Source organism: Rana temporaria, chromosome 1, assembly GCF_905171775.1.
Source record: "Rana temporaria chromosome 1, aRanTem1.1, whole genome shotgun sequence".
Lineage (NCBI taxonomy): Eukaryota > Metazoa > Chordata > Amphibia > Anura > Ranidae > Rana > Rana temporaria.
In genome coordinates, this window is record NC_053489.1 from 680,555,511 (window position 1) to 680,571,200 (window position 15,690).

At 39.6% G+C, this 15,690-nt stretch overlaps 1 protein-coding gene across 1 annotated transcript; it reads left to right on the forward strand.

Annotated features, from left to right (window-relative positions):
• Nucleotides 1-10,989: 10,989 nt before the first annotated feature.
• On the forward strand, nt 10,990-15,480 carry LOC120945564 (serine/threonine-protein kinase SBK1-like). Its single transcript, XM_040359824.1, has 5 exons — nt 10,990-11,170; nt 12,361-12,512; nt 13,393-13,561; nt 14,281-14,483; nt 14,683-15,480. The coding sequence occupies exons 1-5, from the start codon at nt 10,990-10,992 to the stop codon at nt 15,478-15,480; spliced, it is 1,503 nt and encodes a 500-aa protein (XP_040215758.1).
• The last annotated feature ends 210 nt before the right edge of the window (nt 15,481-15,690 follow it).

The following is a 15,690-nucleotide window of genomic DNA, read 5'->3' on the forward strand; positions in this document are numbered from 1 at the left end:
CTTTTCTATTTGATTTTGTAATTGATAAAGTTATACATTTGCTTGATAATTGTCTTGTATATGAATCACTGTACTTCTATATTCAGGCCCTTTTAACTGTACTCCATACATTTCTGTTGTTCTGTTCAAACTCTCACTTAACTTATTCCTGAGTCACATTCATTAATATGTGGAGCTTTATTGAGCATTTCATATTTATACGTATATAAATGCTAGTAATGCCCTGTAGTATTCATATTTTACACATTTCCAAAGTTTCTCTTAAAAGATGTGTTTTCTTTTTGTAAGAAGTTTTCTTTTTTTTCCTCTCCAGGACACTATGGCCTCCGTTGTTCATAAAGTGGAAGGAGTTCTGGACAGAATGGTCTCCTCCTATTCACAAGGTCTACAGGAGGTAGACTTACAGGAGTACTTCCTCAAGGTGAAGGAACTTGGAGAAGGAGGCTATGGAAGAGTATTATCGGCAAACCACAGGATAACAGGTCAGTGAATTAATATAACTAACAATTCAATATCATCTACAATTATTTATATATATATAAAACATTTAAAACATTATTTATTGTTGGTAGAATTATTTAGGTAACTAAGCAATAGGCTGGGTCTTGGGAAGAGTTATGTAAATATTAAAATACTTTGATGGGTACATATCTGTCTGGAGGAGTAGACTGTATTTGCATGCAGACTGCCCTAGATAATGGTCACATGTGATGCTGATCCTCCATGATCAAAAGAAAAGGCATCCAATGATTGAAATGGTTGGGCTAGGAACAGTCAGGCTGGGGAGGATATGATGCTAATAGAGGTGGGCATCACTCAGTCTGGAAACAAGATGGGGTCTGTTTGACTTGTTGCTTCTACTGCACATTGAGAAAAACTTGCATTGTGCGGTGAAATCAGAGTAATGCCCCGTATACACGACCGGTTTTCCTGGCAGGAAAACTGCCATGAGAGCTTTTGGCTGGGAATCCCGGCCATATGTATGCTCCATCGCTGTTTCGGCGATGTTCCCGGCGTTTTTTAAGCCTGCCGTTTCCCTATGGGGAAAACCTGCGGTGGAGCATACACACGGCTGGGTTTCCCGACCATAGCTCTCATGGCAGTTTTCCTGTTGGGAAACCCAGCCGTGTGTAGGGGGAAAAAAGCTACTGAGCAGGCATTAGATATTTCAGTACTGCTTGTAAGGCTGAAATATAGCTTTAAATGAAGCATAATACATTCTCAAATATTTTATTAAGATCGGTTGCTCAAAGATTGAGATTTTTCATAAAAAATTACCAGCTATAAATTTCAAATTTTGTAATCTAAGTTTTTTTTCATTTATTTTTCAGGTCAAAAAATGGCATTGAAGATCATGGATAAAAACAGAATCAGCCAGAGGTCTTTCCTTCAGGAGTTCAGTGTTTCATACTTACTTTCTTCTCATCCCAACATCATCGGATGTTATGGCATCGCCTTCACCACCATCGATTACTTTGTCTTCGTCCAAGAACTGGCCCCTGTTGGTGATCTGTGCTCCATGATTTTACCACATGTAAGTACATTAAGTTTTCAGTATACCCATATTTTTAAGTTTTGATGAAGAAATGTTATAACAAATAGTTTGAATTTCCCATCACTTTACCATCGCCGGGAAATTTAGCGAAAGAGAATCTCTTTTGGGGGAACACATACAGAAATAGAATCCAACCCTAGTCTAAAAATAAAAAATAAATATGGCCATACATATACTTTAACTGATTGTGAATTTCTCTCCTACCCTACAGTATTTAACATCTATTTTGTATTTTGATTTCTTGTTTTTCCTAGGTGGGAATTCCAGAAGATGCTGTTAAAAGGTGTGCTGTACAGATCTCCAATGCTCTCGAATTCATGTCAGAAAAAGGACTTGTTCATATGGATTTGAAGCCAGAAAACATTTTGGTGTTCGACAATGACTGCCACTCCATCAAGATCACAGACTTTGGCCTTGCTAAGGTCAAAGGAACAGTGATAACCTCCAGGTCTGGCAGCAAATTCTACATGGCCCCAGAATTGCGTGACATAACCATCTCAGATGGACTGGTTGTAGATGGAAGCTTGGATGTGTGGTCGTTTGGTTTCATCATCTACTGCCTACTCACAGGGGAGTTTCCATGGACGGTAGCCACCCTTGATGATGAAGCATTTAAACGTTTTGTTGACTGGCAAAACAATTTTCATATATACAATCCTCCTGAAGCATGGAGAAAGATTCCCACTGGAATACGAAGGATGTTTATCAATCTTTTGGCCATTGACTATATGAAGAGAAGTAAGGCTACAGAAATCCTGAAATATATGAGTGAAATTTGGAAGGAAGACACCCCAGATGTAGCCACAGGACAAGAAGATGAGGATCCAATGGAAAGCAGTTCTGTACAATCTGAGGAATCCATGGCTTACCGCTTGAACACCTCACACGGTAGTGTTTCCATCACATCCTTGTCTTACCTTTTGACCACAGACTCTTCTGTATCTCAGTCTGAGATGACTCCGGAGCCACAGAAGGACAACATGGAAGAGGCAGTAATCATATTTGATGATGAATTTTCCTTACATGTTGGTGCAGAGGTAGACATTGAAGCAACATGAATTGGTGAGTGATGGAGCATCTAAAGGAACATCACATACATCCAACTTTCTGAGGTACGTGGCTTCCTCAATTCGCTATTCAATGTTTTAGCGTCATGTCACACTAGCAACTCTTCACTAAGTCATTTGTTTTTGCACCACAATATGTGCCAGTGGTCTTGTTCAGTCATGCGGAGTCCCTCAGGGGTCTCCCTTGTCGCCCGTACTATTCAATTTCTATCTCCGCCCTCTCCTGGAAATCATCAGTAACCAGAACTTACTCTACCATCCTACGTGGATGACACCCAACTCTACTTTCACATCAGCAACAAAAAGGATCATTATCTCGGACTAGAGAAATGCCTTGCTCTGATAGAAAATTGGATGACAGAGAGTTACCTTAAACTCAATGGCTCAAAAACAGAACTCCTTCTGTTCCACGCCAACCGAAAGAGATCTGCTGTGACAACATGGACATCCCAGCCCATTTTGAGACAAACCATGACCCCCCAGGACCAAAGTCAAAAGTCTTGGAGTCACTTTTGACACCGAAATGACAATGGATGCACAAATAAGCTCAGTAGTCAGCGGATCCCACCATTTGCTGCGCCTGCTACGTAGACTCATTCCTTTTCTCCCAAAAGAAGACATAGCAGTCGTGGTTGGAACGATAATCAACTCCAGACTCGACTATGCAAACGCCCTTTACCTCGGACTCCCAAAGTACCAAATTGATTGTCTACAAGTCGTCCAGAATACGGCGGCACGACTTGTAACAGGAAAAAAAAACTGGGAATCATTCTCCCCTCCCTTAGATCTCATTGGCTGCCAGTAAAAGACAGAATAACATTTAAGGCACTTTGTCTGACGCATAAGTGTGTTCAAGGAAGTGCGCCCCAATATTTACGTGACAAATTAAAAGGTCACAACCCCAATCGCGTCCTCCGTTCTACCAACCAAAATCTAATCCAGATACCCAAGGCCAGATACAAGTCCAAAGAAGAACGAAGATTTGCAGTCCAAGGACCTAGACTGTGGAACGCTTTACCAACCAGCATCCGAGTGGAAGTGAATCACGAGGCCTTCGGAAGAAAACTCAAAACCCACCTATTCTGAAGGCAACGTGTAGGAGGAAATGGATACCAAGCGCCCGAGGCGATTCAGTTTGCATGTGTTGCGCTATATAAGCTTTTCACTCGCTCACTCACTCACACACACTCCTATCCTTCCAAACCAAACTCAGCTCTGCCACCTCCTCATTCCCTACTCCTTCTATTGCCCATGATCTTCCTTAGCACATTCAACATTGCTTCATCCTCTTCTTCCTTCTTAACTTCCTCTAACATTGGCCCACCAAATCGAACCCTCCCTACAGCCCCCCCCCCAATTCATTTTTTGTTAAAAAAATGTACCCAGCGTCTCATTTGCAAAAACAAGAGCATGGTCAGTGGATTAGGACCTTAAAACGTTTGGTAAATTTCATTTTTTTTTTACTTTTCACAGGGCTGGGAGAAAGTAGTTACAGATAAGCATTAAATTGTGACATTTCTGTAATGGGTTTTCATCTAATGCCGCGTACATACGCTCGGAATTTCCGACAACAAATATTCGATGGGAGCCTTTTGTCAAAAATTCCGACCGTGTGTAGGTTCCATCGGACATTTGCTGTCGGAATTTCCGACAACAAAAATTTGAGAGCTTGTTCTCAAATTTTCCGACAACCAAATCCGTTCTCGTAAATTCCGATCATGTGTGGACAATTCTGATGCACAAAATTCATAATGGAGATAGCACATTCCTCACGCTGTTACGGACTGAAAAGCACGGGGCTGCAAAGTGCGAATCGTCTCTCACCAAACTTCTACTAACACGACTGGTATTGGACTTCCCTTTTTCAGTGCCGTCGTACGTGTTGTATGTGATCGCGTTCTTGGCGTTTGGAATTTCCGACAACATTTGTGCAACCGTGTGTATGCAAGACAAGTTTGAGCCAACATCCGCTGGAAAAAAATCCACGGTTTTGTTGACGGAGTTTCGATTGTCTGTACGCAGCATAATAGTTGGTGTTAAAGAGTAAATTTGGTGGAGTGATTATGTAGATATCTTATTACTACCTAGTCACAAAGATTTTGGTCAGAAAGAAAGGAAGGGCACAGAAGAAGAGTGGAGATGTTCTATGGCTACAGGTTCTTTCACTTCATTCCTGTGTGTTGGATGAAAAAAGTACTGACCATTGTTCAGGTCTTAATCAGCATCTGGACAAAGTTCATGAGGCTTCCATTATGGTGGACATACAGGGGTTGGACAAAAATAAAGAAACACTACATGAATTGCAGGTGTGAAAGTGATTAAATATTTTGCATCGAATGTGAAAGTGATTTAACATTAATTTTCTTCAGATGTGTGGTGAGACCTCAAGCTAACGGGTGGGAAGTCTCACTTTCCTTACTCACTGTGTGCGCTCCTAGTAATACAGAGTCATCTCAGAGCTTACTACATTTTCTGGATTTGACGTTTTACATTACGAAGGTCTTGTACTGTGTCTTTACTCTATTCTTTTTGCATTAGAAGGAGCTCCCCCTCCAGATTACCCCGAGTTTCAAAGAATGAAAATTGTTGTTACCTGCTTATCTGTTGTCTCTGTGACTCTAGTTGCCATGACTAAGCTCTGAGGGTCAGAGTGAAATGCGTTGAGGCTGTGGCCTGGTGGGAGCCCAGGCTTGGGTTGTATCTCTCATAACCATCACAGGACACCGTGGATGTGCAGAACCAGGGATCCTGATCACCTCCCCAGAGTAGAGTAAAAAATAAAAAATCAAGTTATGGTTGTTGTTTTTTTTTTATATTGTGTGGTTCTTTCTTTGCTACTTTCACCAGTCATCATGGATGGAAGGAATGAAAATGTCTCGAACAGTTAGTGTTGTTGGGGGAATCCCTCACACAGGAGCCAGTGGCGGCTGTTGCTCAATATTTTGGGGGGAAGCAAACAAACTTCCCCCCGCTCACTCGCACAGCCGCCACAACCCCCCCCCGCGGGAGACAGACGGGAAGGCGGCTTTACATTAGGAGATGACAAGGATGGAGGACGAGCGGTAGGGCTGCTGCACCTCGCTCCAGCCCAGGGATGAGCTGGGGCGTCTCCTCCCAGCCGAACAGCCGTTGCTTCTTCTTCCGGCTGAACAGGAATTGGGTCCTGACACTCAATTGGCTGGGAGTCCTAAGACTATCGCGACGATACCTCACATGTGTGATTTGAACACCGTTTACATATGCGGGCGTGACTTCCATATGCGTTTTCTTTGCTGCACGAGTTCGCAGGGACAGGGGCGCTTTTAAAAAAAATGTTTTCTTATTTATTTTTGTATTTTTACATTGTATTTTTGTTTTAAATAAAAAACTCTGAATACTGTATTTTTTTTTAAATCTGGCTCCATTGGTGGCCAAGTAAACTGGAAGTAACGTTGTGACGTCGCTTCCGTGTTTACAGAGAGAAGACTGGAAGCAAGCTGTTTATGGCTTTTTGAGAGTCTGTCTCTAGGCACCAGAAGTGGCGCATCAGGGATTTGGTCTCCCGGTGGGATGGGAGTGCCGTAAGAGCAGCGGGAGGCGGCGGGAGGGGGGATGTCCCCTCCCATTCCTCTGGGAAAACAACAAAGAGGCTTTTTACTGCATCATTGTTATCCTTAGAAAGCTGATCGCTGGCTTTAAAAAACGGTACCGGGATGGTGGTGTCTAACTGTGGCCATCGGGGAATGTCAGATTCCCCCTAAAGCCGAGGACACATATATGCATATGCTCGGCGGGAAGGGGTTAATAGTGTTTTTTCATGTTAACTCTTACACAGATTACTAATTTAATCAGTTGTGTATCTCCCAATACTGGGGCAATCGTTCAAATCTGACATTCCCTGATGGCCACAGTTGGACACCACTAGTCACAACAATGGAGTTTGGCTTCCATAAACATGGTCATTGTGATGGAAACCGTATCGGCAGTCACACGTGAGCCGGGTATTCTCCATCCTCTTTAACATATCAATTCACAAGCCCATCACCATTGAGTTTTCCCGGGTGTTAACCTTCTCTCTATATTCTGCAGCTGGATAGTCAATGTCAAAGTTTGAAGTAAAACCAAAGTTTATTTAGTGAATAACACAAACTCCATTGTATTAATACATTTACCTAAATATTTAAATAGTTGCTATTTTATATTTTTCACTACATTTTGGATTTTCAGGTGCTTCTTTTAGTGGCAGTTACCATGCAGTAGGCATCCCTGATGAACAACAGGTGACATAAAAGGAAACTCCATAACAAAGATATTGTTTTTATGTAGTCTTTTCGGACTAGAAGAACTATATTGAGATGAGGGGAAGTAAAGCAAAATTAATAGGATGGAATCAGATTCTCTATATGTAATGAGAAAATATGGCTACCATTATATGCACATATATTTTATATATATATTTTATTAAACCTTAACTAAACAACTAAAAATTGCTAGCACATATTTTTATGGGAGATCAGACTCTCAATGGTTGTTTCACCATGGAAGCTTCTTCCTTGCGTGCGATTGTATTTGTAGACTGACTGCCATACAGAGCAACTCGGCATGCAATCTCTGTATAATATGAGTAAGTGGAACGTACTTACATCATACATGGCAAGCCGATAGAGAATACTAGAGACTCCGGACACAGAAGACCGGGAGAAGATGGCATCTGCCATATTTTGTAAATATGATGTGTGCATACTTACACATTATGGCACGAGACCTGGGGACTCTTATGTTTAGTTCTCCTTTAAGCTGAGAAGTTTCATATATAAAATGGTTTAATAAGATCCATTCCTTCTCAACCTTTTCCACATAGAGAAAGTCGTGAAATAACATTCAAGTCTCAGAGAACCCCCAGCAAATGATTGCTATATCTACAGCTCTGTGTGTGATGGTCAGTAGGAATAATTTTCCTTACATTTGAGGTCAGTGGGAACCCCACTTACAGAAAGCTAGAAAGATCATTGGCGTCAGTGCAATATATTAATGAGGCAGACATTGCTCCTTTTATCAAGGAACCCTTCCCATTGGGGTGGAGATCTTTATACCTACCTCACTTACACGCTTAATGATACATACAATAAGTGATTAAAACCTTCCGTCTAAATAAGAATTAAAAACAAATGATAACGGTGCAAAAAGAGAAAACAATTACATTTATTTATACAGAAAATAAACTTGTATTCATCTGATATTAGCAACTATCACATAAATGATACAACCTTAAAACAAAGATGTTACCAATGATACAAAATAATACAAATAGGAATATTGCTATAACGGACACATCAGTATATCAGGACAAGTTGTAGGAAAGGACGAGTTACAGAAAAGATAAAGACAATGAAGGAGATACATTTACAGAGAGAAACCTTACGTCACCATGCTCCTTAGATCAGATCATCAGGCTTAGAGAGAGCGGGGGTGGCTTTCTGTAATGCTTTATACCCCCCATGCCCCTACTTTCCCCGCATGCAGGTTCCAACCCCCCTGGGACCTTGTCATTTGTCCAGAGCTGCTCAAATTCTAATTGGCTGCACCTGAAGCCTCCTAAATGTTCATGATCAGGTCTTAAACTTCCGGTGCCTCTTGGTCTACTACATGTCTATGATGTAATAAACAACCCCTTCGATCTCCAGCCCAACCAGTTCCCACATTAGCATGTTAACGCCCCCCTGGTGAGATGGAGCCTCTACATCTCTTAAGGTGCTTTACCAAACAAAAGGATAATTTAATTATCACCTGGAGACATTCAATAGTTCCCACGTAAAAAAAAAGTCCTTTTAAAATATAAGCTGGGCCCCTATTTCATCATATCACAAAATATATAAAGTCCTTTAAAAACATATACATACATACAAGTGTCCAATGGGGCATGGTAATTTAATTAGAGTCCTTGCAATGGTTCTCTTGAAGCTCCATGATATAAATATGAATTTCAAAATCTCCACCACACCATTTATAATACTATGCTTTTTTTTGTTTGTTTTTTATTAAGCTGTAAAGGTTTAAAATTACATCAACAAAGCCTATTGGGCACACCCAAGCTTGGAATAGTAAACAAGGTAAAAGACACCAAAACAATTAATAAATAAATGAAACAAATCTTAGTTATAACCTAATAAACATGCTATTGGTAACCAAGGCTTAAGGTGACTTATTTTGTGGTAGCTGGAGAGTGTAAAGTAGACATCTGAGGACTTTCCTCATTGCACAGAACACGGAAGAGAGATATTCAGAAGTAAAATAGTGTGTATTATGGAGGCGTTGCTGATGACCCAACAGTATCCCTGGAGTCTTTAGTATTCTCTATCGGCTTGCCATGTATGATGTAAGTACATTCCAGCACTTAATCATATTATACAGAGATTGCATGCTGAGTTGCAAATATCCCACACCTTGGAGAACATTTGTGGGCAACCCCTAGATTTGTAAGTAAATGTATACAATGGGACCATGTTGTTAACAATAGACTTCCAGTAATCTAATGTAGGTGCCTGTGGAGATTTCATATAATACTAAGGTTAAGGCTTTCTTTATACCATGACAAAATCTAGTGTTAGGTTATTGTTTTTTTAAAAAAAATATGGCAACTCTTGTACAGGTTACTAATGTTACCACCTATGTGTGTTCCAATACTGAGACAATGATGCAAATTTGGTATTCCCTGAGAGCCACAATAGGACACCACTCTTCCCAACAATGGAAGTTGGCTTCCATAAACATGGTCATTGTGATGGAAACAGTATCAGCAGTCACACCTCAGCCCGGTATTCTACATCCTCTTTAGCATATCAATTGAATATCAATGAGATGTTAAGTTATGTCCTGGGTGTGAACATTCTCTCTATATTCTACAGATAAACATTGTCTATGAAATCTAAATCTCATTTTTATTATTACATTTACCTAAATTGTTAAATAGTTGCTATTTTATATTTTTCACCACATTTCAGATATTCAGGTGCTTTTTTTTTCAAAAGGCCAACCCCATGCAGTAGGCACCCCTGATGAACAACAGGTGAAATACAAGGAAGTAACATAGAAAGTGTATTGATTTTATACAGTCTGTTCAGACAGGTGAAACTATAATGAGATGAGGTGAAGTAAAACAAAAATCAAAAAGATGGAACAAAATTTGCCATGAAGAATGAGAAATTGTGACTTCCTTCTTTTACTCATAATCATTTTTTTAATATAAAGCATGACTAATCAAATGTATATACTGTAAAACCTGGCTGGACACTAAATAAAGGTGAGGACTCTGAACTCAGAGTATTAAGTTCCTCTGCAGATCAACACCAGACAACGTCACCAAATCATTATGTGGCGCTGTTATTTTTATTAATCGTAACATTTTGATAACCTTTTTGGGTTATGATAACTAGCTGCCATGGATGTATTTGAGAATATGGAGAAAATGGTGGTAGATTTAGAGGTAGTTTTCTGTTCCACCAAGGAACACCTGGCATAGACTTGGAAACAGGTTTTAAACAGTTGAAACATCAAGAGAGATACCGTATTTATCGGCGTATACCGCGCACTTTTTTCCCCTTAAAATAAGGGGAAATTGTGGGTGCGCGATATACGCCGATACCCGCTTCCCGCGCTGACATATATCGAGTTCAGTACACTCGTCTACATTGGGCCAGGCTCGGCTTCGCTCGTGCTCACGTATAAACGTCACAGAGCGTGAGCACGAGCGAAGCCGAGCCTGGCCGAATGTAGACGAGTGTACTGCACTCGGTATATGTCAGGCATTCAAACTAAGCACGGGAAGCGGCGATTCGACGGGGAGACAGCGCGGGAGAAGCCGGGAGGACACCACCGAAGCCGCAGACGGACGCCAGACCCGATGAGGCCGACAATGGACGCCGCGCAAGACACCAAAACTGTAAGTACTAAAATGTTTTTTTTACAGGAATTTCGGGTCCACATTAGGGGTGCAATACCCCTATAAATACGGTATTCAGAAGTAAAACAGTGCGTATTATGGAGGCATTGCTGATGACCCAACAGTATCCCTGGACTCTGTTCAAATATCCCACACCTTGGAAAACTTTTGTGGGCAACCCCTAGATTCGTAAGTAAATGTATACAATGGGACCATTGGAAAAGACTTCCAATAATCTAAAGGTGCCTGGGGAGATTTCCTATAATACTAAGGTTAAGGCTTTCTTTATACCATGACAAAATCTAATGTTGTGTTGTTGTTTTTTATTTTTTCATGGCAACTCTTGTACAGGTTACTAATGTTACCACCTATGTGTGTTCCCTTACTGAGACAATGATGCAAATTTGGTATTCCCTGAGAGCCACAATAGGACACCGCTCTTCCCAACAATGGAGGTTGGCTTCCATAAACATGGTCATTGTGATGGAAACAGTATCAGCAGTCACACCTCAGCCCGGCATTCTACATCCTCTTTAGCATATCAATTCAATATCAATGAGATGATAAGTTATGTCCTGGGTGTGAACATTCTCTTTATAGTCTACAGACATTGTCCAGGAAAACCAAAGTGTACTTTTAATAAACAACACAACTTCAGTTGTATTATTACGTTTACCTAAATTGTTAAATAGTTGCTAATTAATATTGTTTCACCACATTTCAGATATTCAGGAGCTTCTTTTCAAAAGGCCAACCCCATGCAGTAGGCATCCCTGATGAACAACAGATGACATAAAGGGAAGTAACATAGAAAGTGTATTTATTTTATACAGTCTGTTCAGAATGGTGGAACTATAATGAGATGAGGTGAAGAAATACAAAAATCAAAAAAGATGGAACCATATTCTCCATGTAGAATGAGCGATTGTGACTTCCTTCTTTTACACCTAAGCATTTTTTTTTACTTAAAGCATAACTAATCAAATTTATATACTGTAAAACTTGGCCGGCCAATAAATAAAGCTGAGGACACCAAATTCAGAAGACCGGGCAAAATTAGCAATGGGGCAACTAGAGGAAACAAAGACATTATGTGAGGTAAGTATGCCATAATGTGCAAAAATTAGGTGTGTACTTGTATATTATGGCAAGAGCCCTGTCGACACTTATGTTTAATTCCAATATAAACAGATTATATATATATATGCCCTGGAGGACTGCCTAAACATCCCTTTCTCAATTTTTTTTAAAAATCTAAAAAGATCCTCTGTGTCAGTTGCAACTTATCAATGAGACAGAATTTTCTTCTTGGTCAAGCAACCCTTAGCAATAATGGATCCCTGGTTGAGAGAAGTTCATCTTCATCTAGATCAATTCTCTTCTTATTGGAACTAAGTGTTCAGCAGTTAAGAAATTACTAGTTTTGGCCAATGGGGACAATCTGGTTTACCATTTAGAATACTAAGGTTAAGGATTACTTTTTTTTTTCAATAAGTCCTCATTAATCTAAAGCCATTGTGTACAATGTTACTAGAAGGCATAAAACATAGGCAAAAGGCAAAAATCCACAAGAACCTACAGCCAATGTTATATTTTTTTGTTTTTTTTCTCAATAAATTATCTGGTTATTTTTCCCTTTTGTTGAAAAAATTAGCAGCGCTGCTTATTTTTTAAACAGTGTTTTTTATTTGATGTTCTATCAAAGCTAGGGTGGCAGTGGTCTGTTTTTTGTATTTCAGTACCTAAACACATTTTTCTGTGGCGCTGTTATTTTTATTAATCTTAACATTTTGATATCCTTTTTGGATTATGATAACTAGCTGCCATGGAAGTATTTGGGAATATGGAGAAAAGGGTGGTAGATTTAGAGGAAGTTTCCAGTTTCCACCAAGGAACACCTGGGATAGACTTAGAAAACAATTTTAAACAGTTGAAACATCTCATGGAAAAACAAATTAAGATTTGGTGGGAGGTGAATATTCTGTAATGATATATTAAGGAGAGGAGAACATGAAGGAGGTGGAGATGGGACACCAGAAAAACAGACCAGTGCTTCTCATAACAGTATTTTATGTAATGTTCTATCAAAGCTAGAATGGCAGTGGTCTGTTTTATTTTTGGTATTTTCGTCTCTTTTTGTGGTCCTGTTGTTTTTTTTTTAATCTTAGTTCTCCCTCTTGTATTAGTTATTCAGTCTACAATCCGGTAAATTATAAATATTAGAAAACAACAAACATTTTCCATTTCACAGTTAATATGGTGGAAAGTTTAATTTTAAAACTCAGTAAAGTTTTTAAAGTATTAGGATTAAATATGCTGAAACCCAATCACCTAATCTCTAGAAAACCTGTTTATATGCAAATCGGCAAGAACTGCATTGTTCTTGCCAATTTGCATATAAACAGGTTTTCTAGAGAAGGTTATTTACACATCATTTACATGAGAAGTCAGCCAATGGAAAGCCTTCATTCTCTGCCTTCCCCGCCCATCTCCCCTTTATAAAGCGGACCTCAACCTCCTCTGATCAGTGACACTACTGTCAGAGATCCCTAAACACTCATCTATTACAGCCTAGCTGGAGATTTGGTGACATTGTCTGGTGTTGATCTGCAGAGGAACCGAATACTTTGAGGAACGAATCCGACTTCATCACCGCTGAATCCTCTCCACATTAAGGTAAGGTCACTTTCATCTAACCAATCTATTGAGTGCTCGGATGTTATAACATCACTCATGATTATTGTGGGTCATTCTGAGACTTCATAGTCTTGGGGAGAATGTTTTAGGGAAGAGCCACTAATCTAAAGATTTTTTTTTCTTAATGTAACAAGTTTTCTGTTTTTGCTCTCCAGGACACTATGGCCTCTGTTGTTGATGATGTGGAAGGACTTCTGGATAGAATGGCCGCCTTCTTTTCCCAAGGGCTGCAGAATGTAGACTTAGAGGAGCACTTCTTTAATGTGAAGGAACTTGGAGAAGGAGGCTATGGAAGAGTATTATCGGCAAACGAAAAGATAACAGGTCAGTGAATTATTCTAACCAACATTTCAATATCGTCTGTGATCATTTATGTATATGTATGTAAATTTGATCTGTAATCTATAGACTTTATATTTATTACATCTCTTCAAGTATAAACTGTGTAAAGTATGAATTTATGTTGGTAGAATTATTTAGGTAACTAAGCAATAGGCTGGGTTTTGGGAAGAGTTATACAAATATCAAAATACTATGATGGGTACATATCTGTCTGGAGGAGTAGACTGTATTTTCATGCAGACTGCCCTAGATAATGGTCACATGTGATGCTGATCCTCCATGATTAAAAGAACAGAAATCCAATGAATGAAAGGGGTGGGCCAGGAACAGTCAGGCTGGGGAGCATATGATACTGATAATGACGGACGTCCTCCAGCCAGTAAACAAGTTGGGGTCTGTCTGACTTGTTGGAGTTCCTAATGCACTTTGGAAAAAATGAGAGTAGGAAATTTGAATCCAGGAGAGTTTCTTTAGTACGGGAGAGGTTCCTTTACAGCTGACTGCTGGTAAGGATTGCATTTAGCTTTAATACTTAATATTAATACTTAATACTTATCATAATACATTCTCAAATGTTTTAAATAAGATCTGTTGCTCCAAGATTGAGATTTTCAAGTGGACATAAAAAATAACCAGCTAAAAAATTCCCAATTCTTAATCCAAGTAAAATTATCAATTATGTTTTTTTATTTTTTTTACAGGTCAAACCATGGCATTGAAGATTATGGATAAAAAAAGAACCAGACAGCAGTCTTTCCTCCAGGAGTTTAGCATTTCATACTTACTTTCTTCTCATCCCAATATCATCGGATGTAATGGCATCGCCTTCACCACCATCAACTACTTTGCCTTTGCCCAAGAACTGGCCCCTGTTGGTGATCTATCCTCCATAATTTTACCACACGTAAGTACAGGTTTCGATATGCTCATTTTTTGGGGGGATTTTGGTAACAAAGTGTTGCAACTAATATTTTGAATTTCCCATCACTTTTTCCTAATGATGGTGAAAAGTTATGACCATACATATAATTTAACTGATTCTGAATTTCTCTTTAAATTCCACCAAACTGTATTTTAACATCTCTTTTGTATTTTTTTCTTAGGTGGGAATCCCAGAAGATGCAGTCAAGAGGTGTTCTGTACAGATCTCCAATGCTCTTGAATTCATGTCCGAGAAAGGACTTGTTCATATGGATTTAAAGCCAGAAAACATTTTAGTGTTTGACCAGGACTGTCACTCCATCAAGATCACAGACTTTGGCCTTGCTAAAGTCAGAGGGACAGTGATAACCTCCGGGTGTGGCAGCAAATCTTACATGGCCCCAGAATTGGGTGACATAACCGTCTCAGATGGACTGGTTGTAGATGGAAGCATGGATGTGTGGTCATTTGGTCTCAACATCTACTGCCTACTCACAGGGGAGTTTCCATGGCAGGTGGCCACCCTTGATGATGAAGGATATAAATGTTTTGTTGACTGGCAGAACAATTTTCATATGGACAACCCTCCTGAAGCATGGAGAAAGATTCCCACTGAGATACGAAGAATGTTTATCGATCTTTTGGCCATTGACTATATGAAAAGAAGTAAAGCTACAGAAATTCTGAAATATGTGAGTGAAAGCTGGAAGGAAGAATCTCCAGATGCAGCCACAGGACAAGAAGATGAGGATCCCATGAAAAGCAGTTCTGTACAATCTGAGGAATCCATGACTTCTGACCTGAACACCTCACAGGGTAGTGTTTCCATCACATCCTTGTCTTATCTTTTGACCACAGACTCTTCTAGATCTCAGTCTGAGATGAGCCCAGAGCCACAGAAGGACAACATGGAAGAGGCACTTATCATATTTGATGATGAATTTTCATTACACGTTGGTGCAGAGGTAGACATTGAATGAACACTAATTCATGAGTGATGGTGCATCAGAAAGAACATCACATATGACCAACTTTCTCAGGTAGGTGGCTTTCTCAATTCACTATTCAATGTCTTATGGTCATGTCACACTACCAGTTCTACACTAAGTCATTACTTTTTGTACCACAATATCCATGAGTGATTTAGCTTTTGATACTTAAGGCAATGCATGTTTGTGCATTTTTTAGCT

What these genes read in the sequence shown, in the direction of transcription:
- LOC120945564 (XM_040359824.1), top strand. Translation starts at nt 10,990, where the DNA reads ATGGAGGTTGGCTTCCATAAACATGGTCATTGTGATGGAAACAGTATC. An exon ending in TTGTCCAGGAAAACCAAAGT is followed by an intron (nt 11,171 to 12,360) that starts GTACTTTTAATA and finishes TATGATAACTAG; the next exon opens with CTGCCATGGAAGTATTTGGG. An exon ending in GGCAAACGAAAAGATAACAG is followed by an intron (nt 13,562 to 14,280) that starts GTCAGTGAATTA and finishes TTTTTTTTACAG; the next exon opens with GTCAAACCATGGCATTGAAG.